Consider the following 27,386-nt stretch of genomic DNA (forward strand, 5'->3'; position numbering starts at 1 on the left):
AATACTGCCTATAGCAAATGTCGCCAAATGAAAGGAGCGAGAAAGAAAACCTGTCGAAGGGAAAATGTATTGTGGCTTTTGAAAGGCGTGTATATAACTCTGCGATGCGGGCCGTGATAAAAGGCATCTCTCCGCCGCAAGTTCGGCAGCATCACACGTGTTGCGTACGGCTGGGTCGATGTGCAATGACGTCACGCACAGCAGACATAAAGCATTCAATACACAGGTCCTCCTCTGTCTGTTTGCGTACGCTAGCAGGCGCTGGCGCCCGACGCTCAGGCTACCCGCAACGCAGCACTGCCGCTTGGGTTACATATGCTGCACGTACATTTAGCACAGTTGCATGAGAGGAGAAAAGGGCAACTTCTGTATTTTGTCACTTCCACCACTAGAACCAAAACGTTCCTTGAGGCGAGTCGAAACATCTGTGCTTAAAATCACACTTACAGGGATGTTCGTCTGCCGAGTAGCTGAAAATACGAGACATTTTTAAGCAACTAGCATTGTGAAATAAAAATTAGCATGTAGACTTTTCAGAATGAAATTTTCACTCCGAAATTTTCATTCCGAAATTTTCACTCTGCAGCGGGGTGTGCGCCGATATGAAATTTTCAGGCAGATTAAAACTGCGTGCCGGATCGAGACTCGAACTCGAGACCTTTAGCGGGCAAGTAAGAGGTGGGGATATTGTAATAGACTCTAGAAGCAGAATTTTTGAAAATAAGACGCCACGGAGTAGACCGGAGACAACATTTTTATCGAATTGTCTGATTGGGTAGAGGAGGGTAGAAATGATGTGCCGTGCGAGTGGATTTAAAAAAATAAGTATAAGTTATTGTGGCTGACCAAAACACTCAGATGATTTATGCTATTGCTGAATATAATCGCGAAGTCTTGATAGACAACGTTCGGAACGCTTTACCAATAGTTCAGTTCATTAACGATAGAAATCCACCCTTTGGTCAAGGACCTATTCGAGAACCGCGCTCGTTGGAAAATCCGCGATTTCTGCGACTGAGTTCTTCCACTGCCTGGACATCCTCGTCTGTAATCGTTGTCGGCTGCCTTCCTTCTCGATCACCATCACTCGCGTGTCTGCAGCCTTGGTGAAAATTTTTGCCACCATTTTTCTACGACTGGAAGCGACACTGAGTTTGATCCACATACCGCCGAAATTACTCGTTGAACCTGTGTGCGATTTAGATTAAACGAGAACCCTGCTTACCGCGTGCTTTAGCTTTGGAGTAAGTCTCAATCTGCGCCCCCATTTCACTCGCACGCTGTAACGCACCTGGTATCCGTACCGTAGCGGAACCGTGTCAACCCGGTTTTGTGTGTCTTAATTTCTGAAGTCACGACGTATAGTTAACCACTGAGATTGGTAAACAGCTGTTCACCTGAAGATGTACTGCTACATACCGCTGTAGCAGTAAAGAGTTGGGCCATCTGTTTATCACAGTCACGAGAAATTCTGCAGAGGTGTGCTCTTAAGAGCAGACCTCTTTAGAACTAACAAAATCTTACATGGAGTCGCCCAGTGACCATACTGGTACCGCAGCACTAGATGACAGAAGAAGAAGAAGAAGAGAGGAAACGTCTTACCATTTCCAGCATCCTGGCGGCTCCAGGCTGTCCAGCGACGTAACCCAGCGCGATGGACTGTCGGTACTTATTGTGCGCGTCCAGGATGGACTTCTTCACGTCGCAGGACAGGCCTCCGCTCTCTGCAATCAAGATGGAGTATCTGCTGTCATCGTTTGCCGTCTCAACGGGTTAGTGAATATCTCGTGACAAATGAATAATCATAATACACGGTCCAGTCCCCTTAAGAAGTGTATGACGTCAAACTGGCCGACTTGGAGCAGGAGAGGCACTACATGACATTTTAAATTGCACTGTCTATACTTTTACAAGTAAATTCATAAAACTTTGTCAGCATGAGCAGGAAGGGTTCAGGATTCACGCTCATAGCACTGGAAGTTCAAAAATATAAGAAAATATATTTTTTTTACATGTGAAATGTCATCATTTTTTCACTTACTATTGGCTGCCTTCGTTGCTATAGGTACACTTTTCTTCATAAGTAAGGGAGATTCTTCGATGAATTTTGCACAGCATACAAACCATACTTACAGGTGTATGAAACTCTAGAATTTTCCAAATCTATTAAAAACTGTGCTAAAAATTGAGATAATTTACCATAAAATTTGAGTTTTTTCTAAACATGAAGTTTAAAATGTAACAGCTGATTCATTTTTTCATTAATTAAATAAATTCTAGAGTTTCATACATCTGTAAGTATGGTTTGTATGCTGTGCAAAATTCATCGTAGAATCTCTCTTACTTGTGAAGAAAAGTGTACCTATAGCAACAAATGCAGCCAATAGTAAGTGAAAAAATGATGAAATTTCACACGTAAAAAAAATTTAGTTTGTTATACTTTTGAACTTACATTGCTATGAGTTTGAATCCTGAATCCTTCCTGGTCTTGTTGACAAACGTTTATGAATTTATTTGTAAAAGTATAGATAGTGGAAATTAAAATTTCGTGTGGTGCCTCTCCTGCTCCAAGTCCTACCCCCCTTAATGTGACCGAGGTCACCTGGCAATAATCACCGAGAGATGGCCATGTGGCAGCACTGGCAGTGGATGGTATGCAAAGCGCGGCAGGGAAACGCGGACAACAATGTAGTCGTTGCGGTAATGGAGAAACAGTGCGATTTATCTGACGTTCGGAAGGGCGTCATCATTGGCTTTCGGGCAAGGGGTGGAAGCATTTCCGAAACGGCTATGTTCGTAAACTGCTCGAGTGCCGCAGTGGTTAAAGTATACCGTGCGTGGCAAAATGACGCTAGCGAAGGGAACTGCTGTGCACCACGGGCCATAGATGAGAGGGGAGAAGGGCGGCTGCGGAGACGCGTGCGTGCGAGCAGACGTGCAGCTGGCCGGCCAGATTAACCAAGTGCCTCCTCAGCGGCTGCTCGGCAGAAGTTGCTGCTTATCGGCCTTCGCAGCAGGCGCCTGGTTCATACACTCGAGGTGGCTGCCGGTCATTGGCGACGAAGGCTGGAACTTGCACGCCGATACGGTAACGGAAGTCCATCTAATGTTGGCATGTGGCCACTTCAGATGAATCATATTTTATGGTCCATCAGATAAGGGTCCAGTCGCGTAGGAGGGAGCGTTATGCTCTGAAGAAGGTTTTCGTGGCGTTCCCTGAGTGATCTCGTAATTCTGGAACGCACAGGCGCTCTACGCAACCACGCGCCTATCCTTGGGGACCATGTTCACTCCCACATGGAGTTGTTTCTCGTTGGCGAGTGTTAAGATGTAAAGTCGGGCGAGAAGGCTCGTGTCTTCAGTGGGGTAGAAATCATCCAACGTGGACAGTATCTGACCACTAACGTGAACTAGGATGTTTGTTTAAACTTTCTGAATGATCAGGTGTTGCCTTCCTGCATGACGAGTATACCACTGATCCCCTTATTTTTCAGAACAATAGAAGCAAAGTTCATCGCGCTGAAAGAATATGTGACTGGTTTACTGACAAGCCCCATTTACATTTCTGTTGGCCTATAAAATCACATGACCACGTCGTAAATCCTTGACACACGTTGCAACGGCGGCTAAAACGCCGATATCAGCTGCTCCGCAGTTCTATGGAACTGCAAGATCGAATTCTCAGCGAATGGCTTGAACTGGATGCGACGTGCCTACACAACGTTGTGGCATCACATCCTAACCGAATCCAGGCGATTGTCAAGTCCAGGTGGGGAATTACACGGTATTAAATGATGCTCGTAATGATCTCTCTGGACGTCGGTTCAAACCCGCCTCTGGCCGTCCTGATTTAGATTTTCCCTGATTTCTTTAAATCGGTTCAGGCGATTGCCGTGATGGTTCCTTCCATCCGCATCCCTTCCTGATCCTACGGGACAGAGGACCTCGCTGTTTCTTTCCCTCCCCAAAACCAACCAATCAACCAATGACCTCTCTAGGGGTGCTAAGCTTAGAACATCACTGTGAAATCACAGAAACAGCCAGGAAAGCGCTGTGAGCACCGGGGATATAATTTACGAGTTGCTTCTGTCCTGTTCCTATTTGGCAAGTAATTCAGCAATGCGTGACACTCCACTTGTGAGAATGCCAGGATGTGTTCTGTTACTACGTCTGTTCCCTCTTTCTCAGTTGTAAAACGACCGTGCTGCCACCGTGGCCACATTTTTAGTTCGCTTTACCACGTAATGTACGTAAATAAAAATGTTCCATCTTTTCATTTTCATAGACCTGCTTGTCTAGTGATCGTTTCGGCTTAAGGCATCGTCAAAAATCACAAAAAATTACATTTGTACCGAGTACCTAGTTAGATTACTACGTTCGAAGATGTATCACGGACTGGTGTTCGCAGCACAACTAACCTTCACTTTGACGGGTGTAAGGTCCATTGAGAGTCCACTTTCAACGCGCGCCGTATTCGCGATGTGGCAGTTCCTTTGATTCGGGCCCTGTGACCCATGAGGGAGATTGTTCCGCGTGCCCGAAGACACCCACTGCCACCCACTCCTCGCACGCCTACACACTCCGACTCATTTGTGCACGCGCGTATGCATTCTCTGATACGCGCCCATTTCGACGCGTGACGGGTTCGGATACAGACATCAGAGAGAGTTACTCACGTAGTAGCGAGCTTCCCCGGCAGGTGGCTCCGCTGTAGCCTGCCGCGCTCAACCCGTCCCCGCTAGATGGCAGCAGCAGCACTACGGCGGCGCACAGCAGCAGGCTCCTGCAGTTCACGGCGAGATACATCTCGAGAATTTCCGCTGTACTGAAACATAAAAGTAACCATAAAACAATGTGGAAAGGAATGGACAGTGTCTTGAAAGGAGGGTATAAGATGAACATCAACAAAAGCAAAATGAGGATAATCCAATGTAGTCGAATTAAGTCGGGTGATGTTGAGGGAATTAGATTAGGAAATGAGACACTTAAAGTAGTAAAGGAGTTTTGCTATTTGGGGAGCAAAATAACTGATGATGGTCGAAGTAGAGAGGATATAAAATGTAGACTGGCAATGGCAAGGAAAGCGTTTCTGAAGAAGAGAAACTTATTAACATCGGGTATAGATTTAAGTGTCAGGAAGTCGTTTATGAACGTATTTGTATGGACTGTAGCCATGTATGCAAGTGAAAAATGGACGATAAATAGTTTGTACAAGAAGAGAATAGAAGCTTTCGAAATGTGGTGCTACAGAAGAATGCTGAAGACTAGATGGATAGATCACATAACTAATGAGGAGGTGTTGAATAGGATTGGGGAGAAGAGAAGTTTGTGGCACAACTTGACCAGAAGAAGGGATCGGTTGGTAGGACATATTCTGAGGCATCAAGGAATCACCAATTTAGTACTGGAGGGCAGCGTGGAGGGTAAAAATCGTAGAGGGAGACAAAGAGAATACACTAAGCAGATTCAGAAGGATGTAGGTTGCAGGAAGTACTGGTAGATGAAGAAGCTTGCACAGGATAGAGTAGCATGGAGAGCTGCATCAAACCAGTCTCAGGACTGAAGACCACAACAATAATACAATGTATCATCTGGTAACTGAAAGTGCAAAGGTAATGGAAAAGTTTTCTGTCTGTGCCGTTCGGGTCCACGCCGTACATTTTTCGAGAAAACTCAGGGAAAAAAATCATGATTATTTCCTGCTAATATGTAATTTAGCTAGCGTTCTTTTTAATACAGAGGTTACACAAAGCAGTTTAATGGTTAGAGGACTGATAAATTACAAGCTTGAACTTTAGGTGGCTACTGAATGCCCGATGGAGCAGATACTCAATGACTTTGCTCCGTTTCTTTTCGACGCTGCGGTAGCTCTCATATTCGCCGGCACTTGACTTTTTAAGCTTTTTGGATTACTTTCGAAGCGAGCTTTTCTCTGATTGGCGTTTTCTATAATTTCGAAGATGTTTACGAGCGATACGAAACGGCATCTGTCATTAGTTTGTAATTTTCAATTTCTTACCGATTTTCACGTATACTGCGGCGAGTATTTTTATTGTCTCACTTTGGGTCCTCAAGTTCGTCACAATTACATCCGAATCCACGTTACATGATACTACAAGAGAATCTATCATTCTGAAATGCTTACAAAGTGCGCTGAAGCGAGCGAATACCACCGAATTATGCTGTAGGTACTTCGAGATTGCTTACTGATACACTACTGTTTACTCTTGAGACATCGAAACTGAAGTCAGTTAACACGAAACATTTATTCGCCCGACTGTGATGCGTTACTGAAGTTATTTTTAGATAACTGAGCAATGCAGTCTCACTTTCACGGAAAATTTTCTGATGAGACCCCAGTCAGGAACATATTCTTTCCACTTTCGGTTCATACTGCTTAAGCAGTGCAATGTTTCCGAAATGCAGAAGATGGTGAGTCTTTGAACTTCACCCGTCCAGGTGTATTTACTTTGATAACAACTTACGTAGTCTGTGCGAAAAGTTCGTCTACCGATAATGGTACTCAAAGAGCAAACAAACCTTCATGTAGAGCCAAACGTATATTAGAAAGATTTTATCGTATCCAATATGAAAACGACTGATGCAGGGGTCACTGCTGAGTTTAATATACGTCTGGAGCACCAGATGAAATGAGACGATAACTGGATAGAGAGAAAAAATAGCCGCTAGCATTAGGTACGTTTTCGGCTAACAGTTTTTAAGATCTTTAAATGCAGGCGGTTGGTTGCAATACCTACGGTACAAACAATTAAAATAATTTTAAAAAGTCGTTAAAGATATGGTCACTGTGTTTCTCCAACTGGGACACCAATCTGTCTAAAACGTTCGTTACGTTCAGATTGACATCTTGAGAAAACGTTGTGTGTTGTTAATATTATCTCTTGCAGGTTGTTGCGGGGACAGTAGGAACGGATAGCGCTGAAAAACTGATTGTAAATGACAAAGAATAAAGATTGGAAAGTGTACGACCATCGCTGATGCCCCTGACAGGTCGGCAGCCCGGCAGTACAGTCTTGGTGTGTGGTCTGCGAGCGGCCTCTCCATAGGCGTGTGATGGTGTTATAAACTTACTGTTCTCACTCGCGTACTTCGCAGCAAGCATTGCTTCCCGAACGGAACAAAGTCCAGTTGAGAATACGAAGCCATCCGTTTGACTTGGATTGTCTGCGGAGTGATGAAGTTTTCAAACAATCTAACCCAGTTACCAGGAAGGAGCTTTTCTCTCTTGGCACGTAGTGTTACAGATATAGCTGTCTGACATTTACAGTACGAAAAGTATGTCCATACAGTTTCTCAGTTAAATCCTTTTCTGGTTTGCACACTTAAAGAATCTCAAAATGTGTTCACAGACACCAACAATATCACTGTTTATGAAATACTTAAGAATTCATAAACAATGACAGACTCTTTGTTTGCGGCTACAGTTAAAATTTTATTTTGTATGTGTATTCTGTTGCCTGTACCGACATATTTTGACGCCCTAAGTAGTCTTTAAGAGCACAATATCTCTCCTACATCATTTAATAAAACTGATGTATTATGGCCTGTGTGAATCACTACACATAAGTTGAATCAAACAGTACACTAAAGTATCTATTGTGTCACTATTAACTACGTGCACTTCTGTTTTCCAATAAATGTCTGTCTAATTTGTCGTGTACAGAAAACACAGAATTCGATTCACTCATAGTGTCAAGGAAATCAGAAAATTACACAGAAGTAAGATGTCTTGAGAACTGTATGTTGTGAGCAGTCGAAATTTAATAGGAATATTGCGAAAATTTACTTTATTTAACCTGATCTGATTAGGGGCACCAGGCCCTCTCTTACATCAGACCAGGACATCACACATTCAGTATATTTTTCTGTATCGTAGTTACCTAAGAAATAACAGTTAAGAGTTAAGATTATGAGTAGGATGTCAATGAGTGACAGTTGGAATCACTCAAGTCGTACAAATACCTGGGCGCAAGTATTTGTGTAAATATGGAGTGGAATGGTCACATACGCTGAGTCGTAAGCAAGGCAAGTTCTAGACTTCGATTCATTATCAGAATACTGGGAGAATGCAGTCAGTCTACAAAAGAGACTGCCCACCAATCACTCGTACGTCCCGTGCTGAAATATTCTTCAGGTGTGTGGGATCTGTAGCAAATAGAACCAACAGGGGGCACTGGCCGAACACGGAGAGGGGAAGCAGGAGTAGTCAAAGGTTCGTTTCACCCGCGCCAGAGAGGTGCTGAAGAAGTTGAACTGGCAGACCACTGAAGCTAGTTGCTCACGTCCGCCGGCCGCTGTGGCCGTGCGGTTCTGGCGCTGCAGTCCGGAACCGCGAGGCTGCTACGGTCGCAGGTTCGAATCCTGCCTCGGGCATGGGTGTGTGTGATGTCCTTAGGTTAGTTCGGTTTAAGTAGTTCTAAGTTCTAGGGGACTTCTGACCTAAGATGTTGAGTCCCATAGTGCTCAGAGCCATTTGAACCATTTTTTTGCTCACGTCCTACGACAGCGAACTTAGAAAGTTGCATTTTTTTTTATCAGTCTTCTGAGTGGTTTGATGCGGCCCACCACGAATTCCTCTCCTGTGGCAACCTCTCCATCTCAGAGTAGCACTTGCAACCTACGTCCTCAATTGTTTGCTATATTTATTCCAACCTCTGTCTGTCTCAACAATTTTTTGCCCTCTACAATTTCGTCTAGTTCCAAGATGTCTCAACACATATTCTATCTTAATGCCCCTTCTTTTTCTCAGTGGTTTTCGTATAGTCCTTTCCTCACCAATTCTTTCGTCACTAATTCTACGAAGAACCTGCACCATTTTACATCGTCGAACGCTTTTTCCACGTCGACAAATCCTGTGAACGTATCTTGATTTTTTCTTTAGTCTTTCTCCCATTGTGAACCCGCAATGTCAGAATTGCCTCTCTGGTGCCTGTACCTTACAGAACTAATAGTAATCTAAGTGCCTGTACTCTGAAAGACTCACAATCGGCATTGCTCCTCACACAGAATCATGTTGTCAATAATACCAGATAATAGACCGGATGAACTGCAGCGCCCTAACAAGAAAATCACAGAGCTTTGATTGACGGGAAGAACCATGGTCCCAGGGGGAATGAAACTGTCTATGTTCTCACTGTGGAACAAAGATATGCGGACGAGTTCCTTATACGGACCTCCTGCAAGACGTGCCGTGGCAGATCAGGACCTTACGGAACAGTAAATGGCGCCTGTCGTACCAACAAGGAGGAAGACATTAAGCAGCCATATTACCAATCATACCTGCATGACCGTGGTACTCAGTCGGTGAGTACTACAGAAACTTTCTGGCCACTATGTTCAGCTTTCCGACTGCGCCTCCATCCGCTACATCTGATTGGCTCACTCCTGTGTGATTGTGGCGCCGGCGAGGACAACATCATTTTCGGCTGCCCACTGCCGTACCACGCGACAACCAATTACCTGCAGAGCTTTCCGCTTCGTGCACTGTGACTGCCCCCCCCCGCATGATGGGACAACTCATAACACGTGATACGTGATGCTGCACTATATAAACATACTAACTTACAAACCCGGCATTTCCTGGGTATTCATCTTGCCAATTTTCTTAAAAACAGAAACAAAATGTTGCATTTTGAATAATTAATAAAATATGCTCCAAACGTTTAATCAGTGGTAAAAGACATTAAGAATAAAGTTTCTCTGTGTAAATAAATCTCTAAATTATGAAGAAAAGGTCATAATATAAAAATGTATTTTTTACTGTTCATATAAAGAATGTTGCAGAGAAATGTTTATATATCAAAACTTGGTAAAAGACACTCTGAAAGGCAACTTCAAGGTAGTCGCCGTAATTTGTTTTGACTGTGTAAAAGCAGGAGCTGCGATCCTATTCGCTCTGTCTCTCTCTCTCTCTCTCTCTCTCTCTCTCTCTCTTCTCTCTCTCTCTCTCTCTCTCGTTTGTTATTGGTTGCTGTCTCATAAAAAAACCTACTTTCCTCTTCCATTAATGCGACATTTCAGTTTATTATGTTGCATTTTAGAACTTTTTCAGGCTGCACCAAAGTTGCCGACGAATTATTTCGTGGCTACAGCCGAACGCTACTAGTGTTCAACCGGCATATAATTGATCAAACCTTTATTTCACTGTCCCTTAGATCTCTTTTACCGATCTTTTCTCTATCCGTGCAACGTAGTTACGCAAACTGCGTAATTTTGAGATCGGCCACTGACCTCTGAACAACGCCGTCGGTCAACTTTCTGGTCGGTTTGATGTGAAACTAATGCTGGATCGCTGAGTGCAAATCAATTAACAACCAAGTAAAAATTTTCGATGCTCCGTTTTACCATTTCAGAAACTTTGCCATCAGCAGACGTGCTTAAAAAAATATAACTTACTAACTGTTTAACAATCAGTAAATGTCTTTTGGTTCAAGTGGTTCTGAGCACTATGGGACTGAGGTCATCAGTCCCCTAGAACCCTTAAACCTACCTAACCTAAGGACGTCACGCACATCCATGCCCGAGACAGGATTCGAACCTGCGACCGTAGCAGTCGCGCGGATCCAGACTGTAGCCCCTAGAACCGCTCGGCCACTGCGACCGGCCTTTTGGGGAATTAAATTAATTTCAATGAGGAATATTTAAAGAAGATGTCAGAAAATAGCTTTCACAGCTAAAATTAAACTCAATATTTCAAATTAACTTCCCCCCCTGTGAAAGATCATTATATAATGTTCAAATAATGGTAATATTATATGGCTCTGTAGTGTAATATCGAAAATATTTCCTGTCCTTTTTCTTCTTAAAACAACTTTGAAATTATGAAACAACGCCTCTTCATAGTTCTATGGACGGCTATTGTTTGTCCTACAGCCATTTGCTCTTCGCAGCTGAAAGCTGTCAAAAGCGCTGGCACGTGTCAGAGATCTTTAAGTTGATCCGACTGTAGGAGTGTCTTACCAGTGAAAAGTAAATGTTCGAGGCCCGTTCGGAAAGTGGGGAACGAACAGGCACCAAATGGAACCCGCAGTGAAAATCGAAAGTTTTATTTGTAGCAATTAACTACATCTTGTCCGCGGTTCGTGGTCTTGCAGTAGCGTTCTCGTTTCCCGCGCGCGGGGTCCCGGGTTCGATTTCCTGCGGGGTCAGGGATTTTCTCTGCCTCGACATGACTAGGTGTTGCGTGTCTTTCATCATCATTTCATCCTCATTCACTCGCAAGTCGCCGTAGTGGCGTTAAGGAACTTGTGGAGCGGCGGCCGAACCGCCCCGCGAGGGGTCTCCCGGCGAACAATGCCATACGCTCATTATTAGCTACATCTTCCAGGTCCTTCTCTACATAGTCGCCTCCGATTTACACATTTGTTGTATTGTGATATCATCTTTGCAATACCAAGCAGCCACTTGTGCTTTCTTGTTATTTTCTACGCTGGACTCCAGCTCGTTGTCTGTGCCAAACGTTGTCTTCATAGCCAGCGGTTCATGTGGGCACAGATGAAAATCGAAGGAACCAAATCCGGGTTATATGGTGGGTGATCAAACGCTTCCCATCGAAAACACGATACGGCCCCCTCATAGCCCCTGCACCGTGCGGCAGAGAACTATCATGGTTCAAAATGGCTCTGAGCACTATGGGACTTAACTTCTGAGGTCATCAGTCGCCTAGAACTTAGAACTACTTAAACCTAACTAACCCAAGGACATCACACACATCCATGCCCGAGGCAGGATTCGAACCTGCGACCGTAGCGGTCGCTCGGTTCCAGACTGTAGCGCCTAGAACCGCACGGCCATTCCGGCCGGCCGAACTATCATGAATAAAGAACTGCATTACAGGTACGTTATGTGGAGATGCATGGAATCAGGCGAAATCTCTCGGCAGGCAATCTCGTGCTTAAGGCATCTTTACGTGCTGACTGCGCGTTCAGAAGCTACTAGAGCGACGTGACGCGGTCGGTGGCCATACTAGAGACGCTGCCCCACACATCTGTGCGAAACTTCATCGGATTTTCACTGTGGCTTCCATTTCGAGACCGCTCGTTCCTTACTTTCCCAGTAGCCCTCCTATGCGTGATGCGGGGCATTTCTACAGGCATCTCAGTGTGTATGACGTCATATCACCTCGAACTATGTCTGGTTCCTTGATATAATTTTGTAAGTACATTTAGTCACATATGTGTATACTGTCTGCGAAATTTATTACGAGTAATAAATTTAGACGTCATGCGCAATGCAACACTTTTTCACGCAATTCATTGCCCGTGATGTCATATCTGCTTAACTATGATAGGTAGGCGGTTCTTACTCCGACTGCGATTGTTGCCTGAGAGTGTGAGGCGAATGTGTACCCAATTTGGGTGAAATCGGTACAATGGTTTACGAGGAGATGTGAAAAACACACACACACATACACACACATACACACACACACTTTTATAATATGTAGGAATGTATAAATTTTAGCGGATGAACATATCATGATATAATTATATGCTTACAAAGAATGCGTATCTGTGTGTCTGATTGTATGAGTCATTTAATTTGTAGCAGCATATCATGTAGCCATACTTGGCTGAGTGCTCCATGTCCTGAGGTCACAAATAAAATGTAACAAAAAAAAGGAGGATATGGTGATATGTTTCAGCCCCCGAAGTGCCGTGCTGTAGTTACTGTGAAGACAAGATCAGAACAATCCCAATGTTCATTGAGGCCCTTAACTAATCAGTCTTCTCGCACTCCGTACTCTGATGGAACTGCAAGAAACCCTAACTTGTTGTACAGTGCTAAGTATCCTCTACCATGCACTTCACAGTAGTTTGCGCAGTATGTGTGTAGATGCAGAAGAAATCCAGGTCCGCGCGAGTCACTCATTCATTGACGTCACACACATAATCGATCGTTTATGCCTGGAAGTCAGACTCAGACACAAGATTTTTTAAGGATTCGAACTCCCATGCATCAAACAGCGTGATTAAGGTTTGATGGAAGTCTCTAAATATTCTCAGTATACTCTGGGTAATTCGCGTTCCATTTTAAGAAAAGTCATTCAGTATGTATGACATCATACCTCCAGAGCTATTTGTCATAGAATCATACAATTTTGGAGGTACATTAGCCATGTATGTGAATACCCTCTGCAAAATGTGTCGCCAATAGAGTTCGTAACAAAAGAGTGATATATTAAAACGTCATACCTGATACCATAGTTTTACTACATGAACCGTGAAAATATAGTACCGATGAAATTTTTTTCTTTTGTTATTTTGTGGGAGGGTGTCACCGAGAATAAGTCTTGAGAATGTTTGAAGCTGTGTGTAAAGTTTTTTGCTAGTCACTAACTGCTGCCATTCTCAAATACTCGATGAATATGTTCTGAGTACTTTGCGCGCCGTATGATTACGGCACCTCAAGGCATATAAACAGTCCTGAATTTTAATTCGCGACTTTTTGTGTTAGACGTTTAACGTACGATAATACCGGTTAAAGACTAGGATATTCCAGTATTTTAAATTTTTAAATTCGGTCAATAATTGTATGAAATACCGAAAATCACATTTTCTTGGCCCCTAGAACCCATTCGACACGTATCCTGCAACGTTTTTTTATCTGTTTCGTGATATAGATAGCACAGAGACCAGTCCGTCATTCGTTTCGCCACATTTTTATTCCTACACAGCTAACTGCTGCTGTAGTCACCGCTGTATTCCTTGTGGTTTTGCTCGCTCGACGCCTTTGCTGTTCATTTACTCAACTGAGAGTGTGTACGGCATGTCGTCTGCTGAAAGTTGTCGTGGCGGTAATGGAGTATGTTTGACTAGTTGCTGGGTCTCCAACACGCTGCATCTCCTCTGTGTAAAAGTAACCGCAACACGTGCGCCACAAGTGACTCCGGAGTGCGTGTCTCGTTTGCGAGAAGCGGAGGGCGGCCTTGTAGCGCACGGATAGTGTGTGCTGTCGTGATTCGAGAGAGCCGCTCCGAAGGACCTGCGATGCGAGGCAAATATGGCGAGCGCATTAGTATTCTGCGAGGAGTCCCTACTCACAACTTCGTCGGGAGCTCACCTCGAGCACGCGGCGTAATATATGAGGGACACTAAAAAAAAAGAGGGGACGGAAGTCTATAAACAGAAACTTGTAGCTCTAATATACATACACTATTAAGATGAGTCCTTTAATGAAGCTTAAAAATGGCCTACCACAAGGATCAGTGCTAAACCCTCTTCTGTTTTCCCTGAGTATTTCAGAAATGTACAACATCAAAAACATTTGGATATGCTGACAAAATGGTTCAAATGGCTCTGAGCACTATGGGACTTAACTTCTGAGGTCATCAGTCCCGTAGAACTTAAAACTACTTAAACCTAACTAACCTAAGCACATTACACACATTCATGCCCGAGGCAGGATTGGAACCTGCGACCGTAGCGGTCGCGCGGTTCCAGACTGTAGCGCCTAGAACCGCTCGGCCAACCCGCCCGGCGGATATGCTGACAGTCGGGCTCTTGCTGCGGGGCATAAAGACCTGGTCATTAGTGATTCTGCCTCGGCTGAAGAGCAACAAATTGTTCGCAAATACGCCTTAGACCGCTCGGCTAGGAAAACATCAACAAAAGAGAGAAAATCAGTACACTGCTCATGTTTTTGTAATGCCTGATATAAACAGACCACTCGCTCGTGTAACTCCCGCATCTACTCATAATAAAACCAAAAGGCGTACACAGAAAAAAGTATTACTTTTGCAGTATAAAAGGAATTAAAATCAACTGCAGCTCTTTGTACTCAAACAGTGACATCAACGTGACCGCCGCCTACGTTCCACGTCAACATGTATACCACCCACGCAGTGGAGAGTGTATATAGCGTGCTGGGAGAGTTCGGACGACAGTGAAGTTTCTGTGGTGATACGGAGGCGTGCTATCTGACGTCAAAAAGGGCGGGATCATTGGCTTTGGGCCAAAACTGGAAACATTACCGAAACGGCTTCGTTTGTAAACAAATGGCTCAAATGGCTCTGAGCACTATCGGACTTAACATCTGAGGCCATCAGTCCCCTAGAACTTAGAACTACTTAAATGTAACTAACCTAAGGACATTACACACATCCATGTCCGAGGCAGGATTCGAACCTGCGACCGTAGCAGCAGCGCGGTTCCTGACTGAAGCGCCTAGGACCGCTGGGCCACACCGGCCGGCGTTTGTAAACAGTTCGCGTGCCAGAGTGGTTGAAGTGTGCTGTGGATCGCAAAAAGACGGTATCCAAAACAAGCGCCGAGGAAACTGGCGTATCACAGGCCATAGATGACGTGAACGACGGCCACGGAGATGTGTACGGGCGAATGAACGTGCAACTGATCACCAACATGAAGCAAGAGGCTTCCGAATGACTGCTCGTCCAAAGCTGTTGCGTATGGGCCTCCGTAAAAGACGCTTGGTTCATGCGCGCTTGCTGTGTGATATGTTCATCGGTGACGTAGACCTGAATTCGGACGCCAGCTGGACGTCCGCTGAATGTCCACAGGTGGCCATTTCAGGTGAATCACGTTTCATGCCCTATCAGATTGAAACAAAACACTCTGCAACAATTGTCGGAAAGGCACAGGCCGGAGGAGGGAGGGTTATGGTCCGGAGAAGCTTTTCGTGGCATTCCCTAGGTCACCTCATTTTCTGGAAAGCAGAATGGATCAACACAATGTGCATCCGTCCTTAGCACGATGTACGCCCATACATACAGCTTGTGTTTCCTCTGCACAATGGCATCTACCAGCAGAACAATGCAACGTGTCACACAGCTCTCAGCATAAATTCGTGGTTCGAAGAGTACCAGGATGAGTTTTTCTCGTACTCCCTTGGGCACCTAACTCCCCGGATCTAGACGACATCCAGACTATGTGGGATCACCTCGATTAGGCTGTTCCCACAGTGGATTCTCAACCGAGAAACCCGGCGCAGCTGGCCACGGCACGAGTCGGCACAGCTCCACATACCTGTCGATACCTTCCAGAACCTCACAGACACTCTTCTTGCACGTCCCGCCCTGCAAATGGTGGTTATTCAGGCTATTGAAAGGTGATCACATTAACGTGAGTAAAACTAAACTCCTCCCGAACAGACCATTAAGGCCCAACGGTACCGACCGGCCGCCGTGCCACCCTCCTAGGCGTCATTGAATACGGACGTGGAGGGGTATGTGGTGAGCACACTGCTCTCCAGGCCGTATGTCAGTTTCGGAGACCGGAGCCGCTGCTTTACCTAACAAGGGCTGAGTGCATCCCGCTTGCCAAAAATACGCTGCAGACCGAATGGTCACCCATCCAAGTGTACGAGATATATTAAAGAAATTGAGCTCAGGGAGGGGGGGGGGGGGTTGGTGAATTTTATTTATTCCTCCTCTACACGTGCCCCAGGAAATATTTACCGTTCGAGTGACGCGGGATTTACTGTTGCTAATGAAACTGGAAATGGTCATCACTGACATCGATGAAGCAAATGCTCGATTTATCGAAGTGCGAGACACGCGTAGCAGCTCTGCCTGTCGGATATCAGCGGTAACGTTTTTATTGTTCCACTGTATCTGTTCTAGTGTGTGAGGATTGTATGGACATACCTGGCGCTTCAGTTTGTCCTCCAGGGAGACACGCTAGCCGATCGAGGTGTCCAGGAAATTCTCACACACTGCTGACGAGGTTGTCGAAGAAGCGGTGCGTGCTGTTGCTTCGTCTTACGGAAAATATCCATATAGCCATTCAACTGCTGTTTACTGATCGACTTAACAGTTTTTTAGCATCAACAATTTGGTGAAAGAATCCTGTTACGATGCAGACGTTAGACACAGCGCACCAAACACCAACATTGAGAATGTTTAAAGGATATTGAAACTACTGATGGGGACTCTCTGTTGTATAGTGAAACATGGTGCGTCAGTTCACGTACGCTGACAGGCTGAAGTACGAAGCAGAGGTCCTGATCGCATTTCGCACAGATGCCATGGACAGAAGTCAGAAAACGGAGGTTCATCTGGACGCTGTAGCTCACGCACAACAGTAAATCTGTATGGATACATGTGCAGGTTCTTTCCGTAAATTTTCGACGCTACGTTCTTTTACTTATCGTTCATACAGATAAACGGCCTTGAAATTTTGTCTGATTTCGTTAGAGGCTTTCATTTACTGGTGTTACATTATTTTTCGGATACTTATTTTTTTTTATTCGCTACAGACGCTGTTTCGCACCATTTTTCCCACTAAGCTTTGCTTTGCGGACTCTGCTGGAGGTTTTTCAAAACACTTCCAGCCTTAAACCCTTGCACAAAGAAATCTTTGTGTGTCCATCCTTATAGTAGACGGTTATAGGGACTTCAGTTGTCCATTACGAAATGAAAGTTAGAACACCTGCGGCCGTCTCTTTTGCATTTAATTTGTTCACGCAACCAGTTTCAGTCTTCGCCTATACCATCTTCAGGCCCCGAACCATCCTAAATTGGAAGACGTCGAATCTCGTGTTCGGTCATAACACGAGGCAAAATGTCAAATAACTAGTGTCCGTAGACGTGTGGTTTACACGACACTATCATCTAGCTCGTCAACCAACTGTCATAACAACATGGCGTCGCCTGATGAATGAAGTGGTAGTGTCGTGTAAATCAGACGTTTATGCACACCGGTTATTTAATATTGCCCCGTGTTATGACTGCACACGAGACTGGACTCCTCCCAATTAACGGGGCGTCAAAAATGGTGTAGTGGAAGACCGAAACTGGTTGCGTGAATAAATTAAACTTAAAAGAGGCGGTTGCAGCTATTTAATTTTCAGTTCTTCTTGCACACAGTTCCGTATACGATTTCCATGAATTGTGCTCAACCTAATTGTGCTCGACAATGAACACGCGCTATTTTATCGTGAGCACCATTTTGTGTTGCATTGAACTAGCCACAGAGACGCCTGTTCCTCTCACTCACTCGAAGTTACGGTGCAGCCAAGTACCAAGAGAGAACGTGCCGGAATGGACATGTGGCGTCAACCAATCGAAGTCACACTTTCCAGCATTTTCTCTGATGGGCAGTTCTTCCGTTCATTAACAAAACTAGACTGCCATCGGTCTTGTAAATATTTTTCGCTCCAGTTTTATTTCCACCTGTTTTATCCATATATCACAGTGCTTTTTCCAGTCCTCTATACAATTCTGGACCTCGATGTTTGAGATAGTTTTCAGTTCTCTCAGCGATGTGTTTTTCAGCTCATCTGTGCTTGTAGAACGGTGGCCCTTTAAGGTTTTATTCATTTCTGGGTAAATAGAAAAGTCACATGGGCGAATGTGAATGCTGGTGCACCATTACAGTACCTGTTGTTTTCGGGTAAAAATTCACGAACAAAGAATGCAGTGTGAACAGGTGCATTATCGCGGAGCAAAAGCCGTGAATTGTTTCGTCAATACCCGGAATATTTTTTGGCTTGTTTCCCGATGACGGCGGTGACCTCGTAAGTAGTGCTCTTCACCGCTCGCTCGACCGTGTCGCAAGAACTCGTGGTGTACTGCCGTTAAAACTGAAGAACACAGCGAGCGCACCCGTGATATTTGGCCGCAATTACGAGTGCTTTTCGACTTGGCTATCCAGAATGCTTCTGCTGTCATGGCTGAGTCTTAGTTTCAACGTCATACGCGTAGGCTCCCGTTTAATCGCCTAATACGTATTCCTGCATTTTTGATTTCCAATCCAGGAACTCCTGAGAAACTCGTATTCACGACCGTTTATATAAAAAATAAATAATCGCCGACTCTATCAAAAGACACGTCACTTTTTTGACAGCTGACAACAAACTGAATATCCGGCATGGATGACGCTATTCAGATACTGGTCGACCACAATATTATTGCACCGGACACAGGGGGCTTTGCGGCCGGCTTATCTTGAGTGTTTACCATAATATTTGACAAAGACACGCTGAACGACCTGACAGAATACGTACATCTGTCTCGGAATGACTCACAGTGCGAGGCTTTCTCCTTACTGACCACTGTACTTGTTTACTGTAACTTCTCCGTGCGTTTCCACTGTAGGCCAAGTGCAATAATATCGTGGTCGGGTAATACTTTTCAGATATAATTAAATGTTTCTCTGAGACATTTAAGTCTCTTCATTATCTACGACAATGATCGAAGCAGAAGAAATGAATTAAAATTTGTGCTGCGGCCGGGACTCGAACCCGGGTCTTCTTGCTTGCGAGGCAAAAATGCTAACCAATAAAGGGAAAATAAGCAAAAGATATGAATTGAAGTTTGTGTTGGGCAGTGCGCAACTTGGTTAGTTCGTGCATCAATGTTGACCGTGGTGGTTTAATGGTTAGCATTTCCGCGAAGCAAGCAAGAACACCCGGGTTCGAGTCCCGGCCGGAGCACAAATTTTACTTTATTTCTTCTGTTTCGACTTTTCACATATGTTTACCAACACCGCAACACATGGGAACACCTGGAGGGAAGAATAAGCCCTTTTCGCGTAACAATACTGAAGAAGTTTAGAACCGGCAAGTGCGATAGACAGCAGAGTGGCTCTTCTGCCACCGACGTACATCTCGCGTAAGCACCGCGATGGCAAGGTGAGAGAAATTAAGCATCAGACGGGAGCATATACACAGCTATATTCCAGTTGCTCCTTTTGCGTTAAGATCAGGAAAGGAAATGACTAGGGCTGTTAAAAGTACCCTCCGCGAAGCGTCGTTTGGTGGCTGGCAGGATATGTACTGTATGTCGATTTACATGAACAGTGACTGTTTCACCCACGAGAGTGCAAATTTTCTGATAAACGAAACTGTGTTTCAGGTCGAGATTCCAACTCGTATCGGCTTCTGACGGGCAACGATGACCCCTATCCGCCTATGACTGGACAGCTACGAGGCCAGGTAAACCATTTCAGTTACATTGATCGAGAATTTTTTATGACCATGAATAAGATATGAGTAATAAAGTGAACAAGTTAAACATTGCATCTCTAAGGATTAACAGGCACTTTAAAAGAGCTTCAGCACGATGAAATACTTATAGAAAAACGCTATAAGATGGGTGTTGACAGAGCTTTAAATATGAGCTTTGAATATGATACACGAAATACATATTCAAAGAGCTAAAATGAGGACTATAAGAGCTACCGGAGGATATAAAAGGAGTGAGAGAATCGATGTGGATGCATTGGTAAAGAACCACAGACAGGTATTGTACAAGAAAAGCTAGGAGAAAACGTCAAGAAAGGAGTAAACGACTGCACAGGTTACGTTAAAATATCTCATGTCAAAAGTGAAAAGAACTGGTGGCAGACCAAAGAACCATGGGCGTCAAGGCGGGCAACAAACAGTGTAACGGGACGTGGCGGAGGAGGGGGGGGGGGGGTTGGAGGAAAAGAGGCGGGGAAGAATAAATAAGAACCAGAGCTGCAACAGGGCAACAGCAGTGGCGCTGGCAAATAGCCCACTGTCGCTGATGTGACGTACCACCTCGCGCGTCAAAGACGAGAGAGCAGACACACTTCAAGAGCAATCAGGCTATGCTTGTTCATGACGTTCACAGTTCACAATGACGGTGGATGTGATATACTTCTAGTAAACTTAACGTGTTCCACTTGTTGCGTCTATGTATTTTGTCCGAAATGCAGAGAAGACGCAGCGAGTCAGGTTTGATAGTGAGTCATCGACAGATGTAAATGTAACTGTATGTGTTCCCCACGGTCGTGTGTTGGGACCCTCGCTGTTTATGTTGTATATTAATGTTTTGTAGAGAGATTTCATAGTACCCTCAGACTTTTCGCGTGTGATGTAGCTACCGTATCTACATCGGACTGCTGCCTGAAAAAAAGTTGCAGAAATATTCTGTCACGAACTGATAAGGTCGTGTCGGGATTGGCAGTTTGTTTATAATGTTTAAAAATAGAAAACTGTGCGTTTCACGAAACGATCCAACGAAGTATCATGTTGTTGTTGTGGTCTTCAGTCCTGAGACTGATTTGACGCAGCTCTCCATGCTACTCTATCCTGTGCAAGTTTCTTCATCTCCCAGTACCTACTGCAGCCTACATCCTTCCGAATCTGCTTAGTGTATTCATCTCTTGGTCTCCCTCTACGATTTTTACCCTGGTGATCCCTTGATGCCTCACAACATGTCCTACTAACCGATCCCTTCTTCTGGTCAAGTTGTGCCACAAACTCCTCTTCTCCCCAATCCTATTCAATACCTCCTCATTACTTATGTCAAATACCCATCTAATCTTCACCATTCTTCTGTAGCACCACATTTCGAAAGCTTCTACTCTCTTCTTGTCTAAACTATTTATCGTCCACGTTTCACTTCCATACATGGCTACACTCCATACAAATACTTTCAGAAACGACTTCCTGACACTTAAATCTATACTCGATGTTAACAAATTTCTCTTCTTCAGAAACGCTCTCCTTGCCATTGCCAGTCTACATTTTATATCCACTCTACTTCGACCATCATTTTTCTCCCCAAATAGCAAAACTCCTTTACCACTTTAAGTGTCTCATTTCCTAATCTAATTCCCTCAGCATCACCCGACTTGATTCGACTACATTCCATTATCCTCGTTTTGCTTTTGTTGATGTTCATCTTATATCCTCCTTTCAAGACACTGTCCATTCCGTTCAGCTGCTCTTCCAAGTCCTTTGCTGTCTCTGACAGAATTAGAATGTCATCGGTGAACCTCAAAATTTTTATTTTTCTCCATGGGTTTTAGTACCTACTCCGAACTTTTCTTTTGTTTCCTTCAGTGCTTGCTCAATATACAGATTGAATGACATCGGGGATAGGCTACAACCCTGTCTCACTCCCTTCCCGACCATCATATGACAACAATATCAGTGAGTCACAATTCGAATCGGTCAACTCATAGCAATACCTGCGTGTAGCACTTTGCAGCGATCACAGAGGCTCAGTCGTGGCCAAAGCAGGTGGTCTACTTCGGTTCCTTGCTGAGATCCGTTTGCAAATCAGACTGCTTGCAAAATAGTCGTGCGACCCGTCCTAGAATATTGCTCAAGTGTGTCTGACTCGCGCCAAACAGTACTATCGGCAGGTACTGAACGTATAGACAGCACTAATAGTCGTAGGTCTCTTTGAGCCATGGAACAATGTCACAGAGATGCTGAAAGAATTGTACTGACAGACGCAAACTGCCCGAGAAACCGACCTTACAGTGTTTAGAGATTTAAATGATCACTCGAGGAATATACTACAACCCCTACGCACCGCTCACATAGGGGTCGTGAAGATAAAATAGAATAATTACGGCGCGCACAGATGCATTCAAACAATAATTTCTCCCGCGGCCAGCTCCTGAATGAAACAGGAAGAAACTCTAATAACCGGTACATGGGACACACACTCTGCCATGCATTTGACTATTGTTTGGAGGGTGTGGATATACAGGGTGATTACATGATGTTACAAACTTTCAGAGACGTTGGAGAAGCTAAATGTTTCAGTTTGATAGGACCCTGGTCCGGAAACGACGGAGTTAATAATCACGAGTGAAAATCGTTCTGACACATCTGGTAGTGGAATGTATGACCCGGTACTGTTATTGCTAAGATTGTATGGTAAGCAACTTTCAGATCAAAACAAGACAAAAATGTCCAGTAAACATAGGCCCTAAACTGCCTGCCTTAGAAGTTGTCGGCACTTGTTCACCAGATAAGATGTGTTTCACAGCAGCGAAATTGAATAAATGTTCATAGTTCTTAAGGTACGCATTTTAGAGCCGTGTTTACTGCACAATTTGTCTTGTTTTGGTCTACAGTACCACCTCTGAAAATTAACTACCGTACAAACTCAGCAGCAACAATGCCGGTACATGTATTCTACTGGCAGGGGTATTACAAGGATTTTCGCTTATAACTTTCGACTAGGTCGTTTCCTCAATGTGATACATTTGCCCTTCTCCGTCGTCCTTGAAAGTTTGCAGATTCATAACGGAATCGTCGTATAGATTCAGAAGAGAATATTGTATCGAAAGAGGGAAAAAAACTTCGTCGTGGAAAAAAAAATCCACATGATTATGTTAAAGGGAGAAAACAATAACAATAAATCACAGAAAATATTCGGTGGAGTGTATTCATGTGAATACTATATTGAAATAAAAGGATAGTAAATTAAAGTGAAACCAGTTATATTGTATAAAACAAGGTCTAACAGCGGTAGGTAACAAAGATGACTTTCAATTTATTTCTGAGAAACTAAGGTTCTAAAGGTAGATCATTTAGTCTGTGAGTTAAACGGCTACTAAAATTTTGAGTATTATTAGGCTTTCTTGATTTCATGTTTTCATTGGTATCCTGAACCTAAGATTTTGAGACTACTGTCTGTCTCATTAGATATATTGCCGGATTCTACAATAGAGTCAGGAAAAATATCACTAATAAACACTAACGCCAGATTCAATTATTGTGTGGTGTTGTTCACCCCAGTTTAGGCAATTATCATAACGAAACACGTAAGATAAGACAGCTAATCAGTCCTTACGATTACTGACAATATTTACGTTCCTTACGGTATGGACATATTGAGATAATTTTGCTATTTTTTGAAATCGTCGTCAAAGACTTTAGACAAACATTATATTAAAATACTTGTAAGTACGAACGCCGATTTGTTAACAAGGACATGAGATAGCTGAAACAGTGAAATCTACTGTACCGCGAATAAACTTGGTATTCGAATGTCTTCAGGGTTATTAACGACTTTGAATCTGTATGCGTATGCTAAAGGTAAAGAAGAATGTTATTGTGTGTACGGAAGTCTTCCAAATTGTGGAACTTGTGTTAAGATTCTCTTTGATCTTTAATAGTGTGCCGCATAGATTCCCTGTCAGACATTTTGTCGGAATGTACAATGCAGTTAAGCAAAACTTCGCTGTACTATAAACACTAATTTCGGATTTCTATGATTTTTCTAAATCGCTTCAGGCAAATACCATGATGGTTCCTTCTAAAGGGCAGGGCAGATTTCTCGTCCTATCCCGTCCTAAAGATGAGCTCGAAATGACGAAAAATAACTAAATCCTTAGCATCACTGCCAGTGTTTGTGTTCGGTACGAATATACAATCTGGAAGATTCATTTCACTGTTCATATGACTTAACGCCGAAGACTTTATTCAGATACCTCCATTAAAACCTTTCTAAGAACTTTCATCAATATTGTTATCAAGGACGAGATACAACCTAGTCAGTAAGACTTCTTTTTAATGAGAATAAGCATTGAAGCATAGTGTCCAACAGTGATCAGAATTCATGACGAATATAACCGTATACTGCAGATACTAGAGATTAAACAAAAATCTTACGTCGCATATCGAAGCCATCTGAACTGTAAGAACTCTGTTGAGAATAGCTGCGATCGTAAATTTCCGCATAGAGAGATTCCCACCAGACACGGTATTTTGTACGTTTCGCGAACATATGAAGCAATGTTCTGTGTCTTCAGAGACTACATTATTCTTAAAAATCAGATTCACCAAGACCGCATGTAATTCTTTCTATTGATCACCGGTTACGACAGATGTGTGCTGTCATCATTTCATCGGGTTTTGTAACACATGATCTTTACAAACATGCAAACCATGTTATTGTAGAATGACGCTACACCAGTATGTGGCGTGAACGTTTATAAAGATCATAAACTTCAGTTAATAGCTCACAAGATCCGATGAGCACAGCAGAGATCTGTCGAAATTGGTAATCAACAAAAAGATTTGCAAGCGATCTCGACGAAACTGGTTCTTAAGAATAATATAACAATTTAGATCAACCGCAACAATTGACCCAATTCAGACATATGTAGTCTTAGACTAATTGTAGTCTTAGACTAATTGTTATACTAGTCATGGTTTTTTAATCAGCTATCTGAAGAAAATACCGAAAAATCAACGACTATATCACTACAATCACTGTCAATATTTATAATCGGTACATATGTACAGCTTGATTACTTGATTTCGCGATTTTTAGATACTTTCGTCACATTTTAATCTGGTACTTCTTTCAATGTTATATTGATGTGGTAACGAGGGCGGGAGATAGCGAAAATATTGATACTAATTTTATTGCGAATAAGCATAAAAGCTTGATGTTCACTGGCGATCAGAGTAACGACTCTGCCTGTATCTTGTGGATGCTAGAAATTAAACAAAATCCATACCTGGTGTACGGAAGCGTTCTGAACTGCTTTCGAAAATCGCTGTGGCCGTCAATTGCCGGCTGGAGGGCTTTCCCGCGGGACGCCTTCGTAGATCGGGCGCGATCGGCTTTCTCCGGCGCTGTTCGGAATGTCAGCGGCGGCGACTGGTCCTCGGCGGATGTCGGGCGCGCGTAGTCGCGAAGTGGACGCTAACCTCTTAGGTGACGACTGCCGAGCGCCGCATCCACTTATATACCGCCACCGGCTGTCTCCCTCCCTCTCAAACACACACACACGCGATCGCAGGACTGGACCCGCGGGTCACGTGATCCGGCGCGTCGGTGTGGCCGCACCATCATGGGCGATTTCGCCGCCGTGTACTGGCTGGCTGATTCGCCGCGGGCGCAAAACACACGACCCGACCGGCGCAAACACAAACGCCGTAACTTTGCACGCTGCCACGGGCGGAGTAATGGTCGAGAACTCGGCGCGCACGGCCGGCGGGAATATTTCGGAACAGGACGCAGCGCAACAACACTGACGAATCAGCTAATCACTGTTCGATCGTTACTCTTGTTTACGGCCGTGACTGCGCGGTGGCTTTGTCAACAACTCGTGAGACCTCCGTTCTTTGACCTAGTTTCGAACATCAACGCACCGTCGACGTCGACGTTATCTACACCTACGCCTCCACTGCACAACCGAGTGTGCTGCGCATAGCAGAGGGTGTTTTCTCGCAACATTAGGGACTAATGTTGTCTTGTCTCTTGTTGCGGTCTTCAGTCCGAAAGTAGGTCTGATGCAGCTCTCCGTAGTACTCTATCCTGAGCGATACTACTTATCCCCGCACAGCTGCTGCAACCAACATCCTTCTTGAATCTGCTTAGTGTATTTACTCGTGGCTTCCCTCTACGACACTTGCCCCCCACACTTCCCTCCAACACTAAATTGGTGATCCCTTGATGTCTTAGAATGTGTCCGATCAACCGAAACTTTCTTCTAGTCAGGTTCTGTGACAAATTTCTTGTCTCCCCAATTCTCTTCAGTACCTCGACATTAGTTATGTGATCTACCCATCTAATCTTCAGCATTCTTTTGTAGCACCACATTGCCTGAACTTTTAATCGTCCACGTTTCACTTGCATACAAGGTTATACTCTAGACCAGGGGTTCCCAAAAAAATTTTCTCGAGGACCCCCCCATCGAGCTTGATTGGTACCTTGTCATATCACAGTATCAAGTACCTAAAAGAGCCAAATTAATAGTCTTTTTATACCTTTTCTATTTTTGGTACTTAGAAAAAACATTGACATATTGAAACGTCCCCTTTGAACAATTATACAGGACTGTGCTTAACCTGACACACAATATTTTGTTAGCGCAACGCAATCTGACTTTCAAAATTCCCTACAAGAGAATGGCCCTGACTAACATTAAACTATACCTTTCACAAATCACTTACCTCACAAAAATCTTCGCTGCTCAAGCTACTGCAATACAGCGAGCGCCACTACTGCCAGCTAAATAAAAGATTCAAACTACTAAAGGCACTAACTACTGATAGGGATAGTTAGCAAATGAAAGATATTAATAGAGAACAAACAATGTATTTACCTTAATATCATCACAAATCATAATATATATATCAGTTCATGGCAAATTACAAAACTCCGCCATCTCTCTCCCCACATCCACCACTGCTGGCGGCTCACCTCCAACTGCGCAACGCTACGCGCTGTTCACATCCAGCTGCCGCTGCCCAACACTACAATGGCAGACAACAATGCAAACTAGCGACAGACTGCACACAGCACAGCCAGTGATTTTCATATTGAGCGCTACGTAACGTTGCCAATAAGAAAACATAAACAGCCTACTTACATAGAGAAAACATAAACAGCCTACTTACAATATTCATTATTGAAAGATATAGAGCGGCCAAAACAAAAAAATCTGTTATCATACGAAATATATTTCATATATTTTTTATCCTAATAGCATCTTGCGGACCCCTCTGGCATAGCTCGCGGACCCCTGGGGGACCCCCTGTTGGGAACCACTCGTCTAGACAAATACGTCTAGAAATTACTTCCTAACACTGAAGTCTATGTATATGTGCTGTCTGTTCTTTTGGAGACCACATGTGTGTATATAGTTATGGCGAAGACAGCCAATGACCTCTTCAGTACG

At 43.9% G+C, this 27,386-nt stretch overlaps 1 protein-coding gene across 1 annotated transcript in view; it reads right to left on the minus strand.

The window, feature by feature from the left end:
• LOC126428108 (venom allergen 5.02-like) overlaps positions 1-25,408 on the minus strand; it is a 45,039-nt gene extending 19,631 nt beyond the window's left edge. Inside the window, exons 1-3 of the mRNA XM_050090011.1 lie at positions 25,218-25,408; positions 4,677-4,825; positions 1,603-1,724 (exon numbers count right to left, since the gene is read on the minus strand). Coding sequence (XP_049945968.1) covers positions 1,603-1,724; positions 4,677-4,806 — 252 coding nt within the window. The 5' untranslated portion in view covers positions 4,807-4,825; positions 25,218-25,408. The remainder of the gene's footprint in view (positions 1-1,602; positions 1,725-4,676; positions 4,826-25,217) is intronic.
• Between the last annotated feature and the right edge of the window lie 1,978 nt (positions 25,409-27,386).

Source organism: Schistocerca serialis, chromosome 12 (assembly GCF_023864345.2).
Source record: "Schistocerca serialis cubense isolate TAMUIC-IGC-003099 chromosome 12, iqSchSeri2.2, whole genome shotgun sequence".
In the NCBI taxonomy this organism is placed as follows: domain Eukaryota; kingdom Metazoa; phylum Arthropoda; class Insecta; order Orthoptera; family Acrididae; genus Schistocerca; species Schistocerca serialis.